Below are 8007 nucleotides of genomic sequence, written 5' to 3' on the forward strand. Positions count from 1 at the left end.
AAATTTATTGATTTTCTTTTTCATCAAGTGTGTGTGTGTGTGTTTTACATTAAAACATGGGAATTTGTTGTACACTGTGAATAAATATGTATTTCATAATTGATATATTAACTCCGCAAATTCAAAAAGTTACTAGCTTGGTTTTGATATGCTTGTCATCAAGTACGTATTGTTTTGCTGTTAATTAGGAAATAATTTAGAAAACATTAAATTATAATATCCAAGATTTGTGCAATTAGGAAAAGTTGATGGCAATAGTATAATTTAAAATGAAAAATTATAAATTAAAATATTGAAGCTTAAATAATTATAAAAAATCCTATTTTATTAGAAATAATTTGTTCTCATTTTATCCATTCCATATATGTGTGTGTGTGGGGCGGCGACTTTGCCAGAGGACAGAGGCGGTGGATGGGTAGGCAGGAGCTTAGGGCTTTTGACAATTTTTGAGGATTTTTGTATCTTAGAAAGAGAAAAGAGATGAGTGAGGAGAGGGAGACATTGGAGGGTGTAACCCTCGGGGACGAAATGCGGAGTGATCGCCAAAGAGGCACAGACAAGAAACGACTCCGATTAAGACTTCCAAGCGGAGGGGCACATGAATGAATCGAAACACACCCGAACGAGAGGGATTATGAGAATATGCAGGTATGAGACTGCATATTCGAGGAGAGTTTAAATGATTTGATAGGTGCTACTCATATCAACAAGATGCATCTTCTTTTCTGGTGTCCATGTGAAAAAAACTTCAAAGTTAAGCGTGCTTGACTTTGAGCAATTTCAAGTGAGGACAAAACACGCTAAAAAAGACTTGTGTTGGTCTCTGAGGACAACCGTCAAGTCTGGAGCCGAGCTGTTACAGTGTGGGTTGGTGTGTGATAAAAAAAAGTATAAAACGGAAGAAATCGACTAAACTAAATTTCGGAAGTGCCAATTTCTTTTTAATTTTTTTAGTTGGTGGAAGGGGAAAGGTAATGTAAACATATATCTGCATTTATTAAGAAACCAGATGTGCATTTATCATATCATGCATTAATAAGCAAACCAAAGAGCTAATTTGTAATACTCTAAATAGATCTAATTTTGTAAATTTTGTTTCATTACATATTTTTTTGTGATTTGTCTTTTAGAGGAGATTGTATATGTAAATTTTCATCAAATAAGCAAACCAAAGAAAAGCATATCAGAAAACGTACAAAATAATAAGAGAAGAATTTGACAAGATGATGAAATAAACTACAGCAATCTAAACAGGAACAAAATGCAGTGAGATAAGTGAAGAAATTATGAAGTAGAACGAAGATAGAAATTAAAAAGGAAATAAATAAAAGGGGAGGCAAACACAACAATTAACATGCTTTTTTTATTTTTAATGTAGATCGTATAGTTGACTTAGATTATAGTGTTACTAGTACAATTTATATGTAGGCACGCAAGCAAATAGGGCTGGGAATCGGGTCGGGTTCGGGTACCCTACCCGAAAAAATCGGGTACCCGAACCCGAAAATCCCCTAAACCCTATACCCGACCCCGACCCCGAAATTGAAATCGGGTACCCTAATACCCGACTCGGGTACCCGAGTCGGGTATTCGGGTACCCTAAATTACCCGATCTGCAACTTTCAAATCTGTACATATTTAAAAAAAAAAAGAGGAAGAAGAAGAAGCAGCAGCGCCGGCGAGGGGCGAGGGTCGCGACGGCGAGGGGCGAGGGTCGCGACTGGAGAGGGTCGCGACGGCGAGGGGCGAGGGTCGAGGGTCGCGAGGGGCGAGGGTCGCGACGGCGAGGGGCGAGGAGCGAGGGTCGCGACGCGCCGACGCTGGGCTGGCGAGGGGCGAGGGGCGACGGCGAGTGGGGCGGCCGGGCGGGGCTGGACTCTGGAGTGAGGGTCGAGAGGAGGGCCGGCGGGCTGGGACCTGGGAGTTCAGTTTGGGAATTGGTTTGGGAGGGATGAATTGATTTGGGAAAGTGAAACACAGTACATGCGGGAGCTAGGGCTGGGAAGGGAATTGGATTTCAATTCAAAATTTAAGGGAAGGGAATTGGATTTCAATCGGCGCCGCGCTGCTGGGATTGAGAATTTGGAACTTGGGAAATGGGATTCAAGGGAAGGGAAGGATTGGATTACAGCTGGCAGCTGCAGCAGCTTAATTAAATACCCCATACAAGGGCAGGGAATTGGGATTGGATTACAGCTTAATTCGGGTATTTCGGGTATACCCGATACCCGATTTTCTAACACCCTAAATACCCGATCCCGAACCCGAACCCGAACCCGATTTTTTCGGGTATAGGGTACCCGATACCCGATTTTTTCGGGTCGGGTAATCGGGTACCCGATACCCGATCCCGAACTTCCCAGCCCTACAAGCAAATAACTGAGACATAGCAAAAAGAGAATGTAAAGACATGACACATACAAGATTAAATAAATAGTTCAATATTACCACATCAAACATTAAAATTTGTACGTAAAAACTAAAATTCGATAAGAATTCAATAATTTTTAGGCAGTTAACCCTCCTTTTACTTGCTATTTTATGGACAAATTAGAAATAAATTTTTTTTTGCCCATTTTATCTTGGCTTATTAAGGTAATTTCAATAAGGCCAATTTTAGACATTGACGGACTAATCGGGTCAGTCCATGAGTTTCGGGCAGGACCGTAGAATAGCTATTAAATTTAAGTTTTGCCAGCAAGCAATTAATTATGGCAAGTTAAAATTCGGTGCAAAGCTACAACCATATAGGAACTCAAATCTATTTAACAGTACACCGGATTTTATTAGGGTTAATTGCATGAAAATACACGAACTTTAGTCACTTTTCCATTCTGCACACGAACTTTAAAATTTACATTTTAAACCATGAACTTTGAATTCGTTCCAATTTTTCCTTAAAATTCATTTACCCCCAATTTGGTCATGAGGTGGCGCCTATGTGGCAGCCGGAAGTGTGCCTCACAACTGCCGGTCCGATATGTTATACGACGTCGTTCTTAATAGTGATAAACGACGTCGTTTCTCGCTGAATCGTTTAATTTAGGTTAAATATGAATTACTTATCCCAATTCATTCATATTTTGTAGCTCAATCTAGGGTTCGTCAGCAAATCAGGTGGAATGCCTTCATCGTCTGCGACTTCCAGCCAATGTCACTCAGAAATGAACTCACGGAATTGCCATTGTAAAGCTCCGGTGAAAAAAGAGATCTCAAGAACTACTAAGAATCCTGGGCGCGAATTTTACTGTTGCGCTTATGGAACGGTAGGTTAATTTGGATTAGTTCTTCGCCTCCTCTTGATTTTGCTGCACTTGTGTTAATTATTTCAATTTTGTTGTAGTGTAATTATTTTGATTGGGTTGATTCTCAACCAAGGTCATCATCTTCTTCATTCGTACATGAGAACTGCTGTGAAAAGATCAACTTTTGGATTGGGGAATACTTCAAGATTTCTGACTCAAATGATGTCTTCTTGAAGCATAATCATGAGGTAAGAGTGCAACTCGCCATTCTGGAGGCTGCAAAGAAGGGAATTGAGAGACATATTGTAGTTCAACGCCTTGTCATTGTTGGGCTTTTGGTGATTGTGTTAGGTCTAATGTTTAGATAGGTTGTGGAGATGGCATTTTCTTTGATTTTGTTGGGCTGATGTTTAGATAGATTGTAGTTTAATCCATGACATTTTGTATGATCTTGAACCTTTGTAATGACATTAGCAGAATTTGGTGGAATATTGAAGCCTGTGAAATGGCCATTTTGTGTTTAACACTATAATTTGCAAATAAAAAACAAATCATCTGCCAATAAGAAATAGTGACTGAAATAAGGATTCATTGATAGAAGATGATCTGCCAACCAAAAAACACAACAGTATTCATAAGTTAATAGTACATAACATTTGCAAACAGTCACTGAATTTGTTTCATCAACATTTTACAAACACAAAATGGACTGATCTAGTGCTTAGGTTCCTTGTGATTCTTGTGTTGGAGCGGACCCTGTTGGGGCAGTTGGAGCAGATTGTGTGTTGGAGGATCCTACTCCAGATGCTTGGCTTCCACTGGTTGTAGACCTTGTGTTGGGACGGGGTGGCACGAAAGTTCCTCGGGCACTCCTTGAAGACATCTACATAAGCAATAAAATTGAGTTAGTACAAATGGTAGCAAATGAAGTGAAGGAAGTATTTTGAAATGATTTTTGGAACATACATTGACATATATGTTCCCTGTCCCTTGAGCAACATATACCCCAAGTCCTTTTAAGGCCGTGTTTCTTTCTTTCATGATTGTGCTTGTGGAAGCATTTGCATGTGTTGTTGAATGTAAGGTGGGGGCTGGACCAGTAGAAGCAGGATCAGTTGAGGTAGGAGTTGGAGCAGTGTCTTCATTCATGGCTGATGTAGCATTTTTCTTTGTGGTGCGCCGCTTCCTCTCCTTTGTAGGCCTCTCACTGCATGTGAGAGGATGCTTCCTTGGCCTACCTCTTGGCTTCTGTAAAATTCAATCATTTATCATGTAAGAAAATTAAGACAATGGCAGATTACAAATTTAAGTTAATAATCTAACCTGATTTCCTTCTTCTCTGTCCACCTTTTCGTTTTTGCAAGACCTTGCATTGTGACCAACTTGAAGGCAGTTTTGACATGTCATCCTAATCCCAATTCTTTTCAGCCGTGTGTTGTTGTTTGGATCCCTCTCATCTACATCTCTTCTCCTCTTCTTTTTTGGTCTTCCTGGCATAGCCCTAATCAATGGAGGTTGCACTGGATAACCAACACCCTTTGACCACATTTTTTCCCCATTGATAGGCTCTAAGCCATATGCATAAGCCTTCAAGTATTTCTCCACAAAGTAGCATTCATGCACATACTCTGTGGGTTCCTCCTTCATAAAATGCAAGGCTGCTATGGCATGCTTGCAAGGTATCCCACTGATATCCCACTGCCTACAACTACAATGCTTTTCACCTAACTGAACCACAAACCTATCATCATAACAGCTTACTTCAAATTTGCCACCTAAACCAGGATAGGCTTGGCACATTCTGGCATCATATCTCAGTTTGTCAAGTTTTTTTCTTATGTTTGGGCATATTTTTTCAGTACTATCAGTCACCAACCCCAGCTTTTTGTACTGTCTCCCCCTTAAAGCAACTCTAATGTCTTCTAACATGGTGATTATGTGCTTAGCCCTAGCTTTCACTATATAGCCATTAAATGTCTCAGAGACATTATTATCAACCATATCAGATAGACAATGTGTAGAGATAAAGCATCTACAAAACCTGTGGTATTCCCTGTTCATAAAATCTGTGTGTGCTTCCTGACTCTCAGCTTTCATCTCCTCCATTGCTAAGTCAAACTCCTGTTGATATGATGCACGTACTGCTCTCCAAAAAAGATTCTTTAGTGTTGCTCCTTTGTGTGTTTTCTTCCAGTTACAGTAGACATGTCTTGCACAATTTCTATGTTCAGCAAATGGTGCAAGACTTGCCACTGCATTTTGTAGTCCCTATCAAAAGACCACTACAACAATGTTGTTAGTACTCAAGCAGTCTGTTGATATAATATAACAACATGAACAAATAGACAAATTACCTTCTGTTGATCAGATATGAAGCTGATCCCCAAACCATCTGTGACACCCAAGTCCTCAAGCAAGATTTTTATAAACCAACTCCAACACTCTTCGTTTTCAGCCTCTACAACAGCCCAGGCTACTGGAAACATCTGATTGTTTCCATCCTTAGAAACTGCACATAAAAGTTGTCCACCCAAATAGGTTTTCAGAAAACAGCCATCAAGTCCTATTATTCTCCTACATCCTTCCATGAACCCCTTTCTTAATGCACTGAAGCCAATATAAAGCCCCCTAAATACTGAATCATCACCTAATAGAAGCTCAAACCTCCCTTCTTTATCCACCCTCATCAACTCTGACATATAAGACCTCAATGAATTGTAGTGTTTCTTAACTGACCCCCTTAAGAGCTCTAAAGCATGAGCTTTTGCCCTATACAGTCTCCCCAAAGAGGGTTGTATAGAGAATCTAGTGTTGACATCCAATGCCATCTCCTGAACCTGCATGCAGGGCCTCAATCTGAAAACCTCAATGTATTGCTTTGCTAACCACTTGTAATCTGCCAACTTGTTGTGAATGTCAAAAAGACAGGTGTGCTCACCAACAAGCACTTTCACAGCAAAAGTACATTGGTCTTTGATGTCAGACCCATAGCACCTCCAGATACATGGTGGTCTACACTTAGCATCTAGTTGTTTTTTACTAACTCTCCTAAACCGAATAGGATAACCCTTCAGTATAGCCCAGCTTCTAAGAGCTTCCTTGCATTGATAACCATTTTCAAACCTTAGCCCTATCTGTACTATCAAGTCCTTATGATTGCACCTAGGGTCATACATGATTCTAGGCAATCTCTTGGATCCTTCTTCCTCATCTGTGGAATCAGACACCACATCTCCATCAGATACAATGTAATCAGATAGCATTCCCTCATCTCCTTCAGTGTTACTACCCCTTGGATCAGCACTCCTACCCTCACTCATAGATACATCATCTGGCAAGTCTCCCTCTTCTCTTTCTTGTACTACCCCTTCCACTAGTCTTAGGTTCAATCTAGCATCCCTATACTCTTCATCATCAGAGCCCAGTTCATTGTCACCTAATGAATCATCTGTTTCATACTGTTCACCATCCTCAGGAATAATGTAATCACTATCCTCAGGGTCTGTTTCTATAATAGGCTCATCAACTAAAGTTCTAGTAACCTGCTTCTTCTTACCCTTTTTCTTGGGTGTAGTCTCCACTGGCAAACTATTCTCTCCCAATCCTAACACCTTCCTACTTCTAGTTATAGGAGAGGTTCTTACTGAAACACTACCTTGTCCTTCATCTATAACCTTCTTACTTCTAGTAATGGGAGAAGTTCCCACTGGATTATTCACCTTCTTCTTCTCGGGTCTACTCAACTTCTCTTTTCCCTTTCCTATTGTCTTCCCTTTCCCCACTTCACCTGCATTCTCTTTCCCCATTTCTAATGGCTTCTCTTTCCCCAATTGTAAAGGCTTCTTACTCCCCTGTTCAACAGTTTTATCACTACCCAATTCACCCTTGTCTACGTACACACTACAAAATTTATTCTTGCACAGACTTATATTAAGCATTTTCATAACATCAGCATCATTGTGTATGTCAAAAAATGCAAGTGTCCTAGGTGCTTTCCAAGCAAGGCAATCCCACCTCGCATACCCAAATTCACGCACTAATTCCTCTAAATCAAAGAAACCAAATCTATCCCTATCTTGCATGCTGAGATCTGCCTTACCCCCAAGATACATTCTTGCACACCCCACGGTAGTAAATTTCCCCCCATGATGTATATAAATCCCAAATTCGTCGTCACTGCATAGAATTAAAAGAATAGCAAAAATTTCAGGAATTAATCATTTCTAACTGCATTCATCAAAATTACTCCAATTTACTCCAATTTTCCTACATCTAAACACGAAAAAAACCCTAATTCGTGGAAATCGACTACAATTTTACAGAGTTTACCTACGAACAACTGGACAAAAGCAAAAAAAATGCGCGCAGTTGAAAATTACCTACCTGTCTGCCATTGATGTTAAAGTATTACACGAAAGCTGGGACCACCTCTTCGTCAAGGATCTCCCCGTAGCTGTTGACCTTCAACCCTCGGTGAAAATGGCGTCTCCTTAGTTTTTACAGTTGTAAAATTGCAAATGCCCTAATCTAAGAGATTAATTCGACAGACTTATGTAAAACGACGTCGTCACATGCCTAAACGCGGTGTTTTGACAACCGCGATTAAAACGACGTCGTCTTCGTCGTGACACGTCAGACATCCAACTGGCACTATTAAGGACACGTAAGATTTCCGATGATCGGAAATGAATTTTAAGGAAAAATTGGAACGAATTCAAAGTTCATGGTTTAAAATGTAAATTTTAAAGTTCGTGTGCAGAAT

At 40.2% G+C, this 8007-nt stretch overlaps 2 protein-coding genes across 2 annotated transcripts; both read right to left on the bottom strand.

The window, feature by feature from the left end:
* Positions 1 to 3827: 3827 nt before the first annotated feature.
* On the bottom strand, positions 3828 to 4828 carry LOC130995625 (uncharacterized). Its single transcript, XM_057920982.1, has 3 exons — positions 4569 to 4828; positions 4212 to 4493; positions 3828 to 4128 (listed from the first exon to the last, which is right to left on the bottom strand). Exons 1-3 carry the CDS (start codon positions 4791 to 4793, stop codon positions 3967 to 3969), a joined length of 669 nt encoding a protein of 222 aa, XP_057776965.1. The 5' UTR covers positions 4794 to 4828; the 3' UTR covers positions 3828 to 3966.
* On the bottom strand, positions 4814 to 7051 carry LOC130993897 (uncharacterized). Its single transcript, XM_057918933.1, has 3 exons — positions 5600 to 7051; positions 4987 to 5513; positions 4814 to 4832 (listed from the first exon to the last, which is right to left on the bottom strand). Exons 1-3 carry the CDS (start codon positions 7049 to 7051, stop codon positions 4814 to 4816), a joined length of 1998 nt encoding a protein of 665 aa, XP_057774916.1.
* Positions 7052 to 8007: the final 956 nt, after the last annotated feature.

This window comes from Salvia miltiorrhiza, chromosome 7 (assembly GCF_028751815.1).
Source record: "Salvia miltiorrhiza cultivar Shanhuang (shh) chromosome 7, IMPLAD_Smil_shh, whole genome shotgun sequence".
Lineage (NCBI taxonomy): Eukaryota > Viridiplantae > Streptophyta > Magnoliopsida > Lamiales > Lamiaceae > Salvia > Salvia miltiorrhiza.

What these genes read in the sequence shown, in the direction of transcription:
- LOC130995625 (XM_057920982.1), bottom strand. Translation starts at nt 4,793, where the DNA reads ATGTGGTCAAAGGGTGTTGGTTATCCAGTGCAACCTCCATTGATTAGG. An exon ending in ACAGAGAAGAAGGAAATCAG is followed by an intron (nt 4,494 to 4,568) that starts GTTAGATTATTA and finishes TGAATTTTACAG; the next exon opens with AAGCCAAGAGGTAGGCCAAG. An exon ending in CAGGGAACATATATGTCAAT is followed by an intron (nt 4,129 to 4,211) that starts GTATGTTCCAAA and finishes TTGCTTATGTAG; the next exon opens with ATGTCTTCAAGGAGTGCCCG.
- LOC130993897 (XM_057918933.1), bottom strand. Translation starts at nt 7,051, where the DNA reads ATGGGGAAAGAGAATGCAGGTGAAGTGGGGAAAGGGAAGACAATAGGA. An exon ending in TCATATCTGATCAACAGAAG is followed by an intron (nt 5,514 to 5,599) that starts GTAATTTGTCTA and finishes GTCTTTTGATAG; the next exon opens with GGACTACAAAATGCAGTGGC.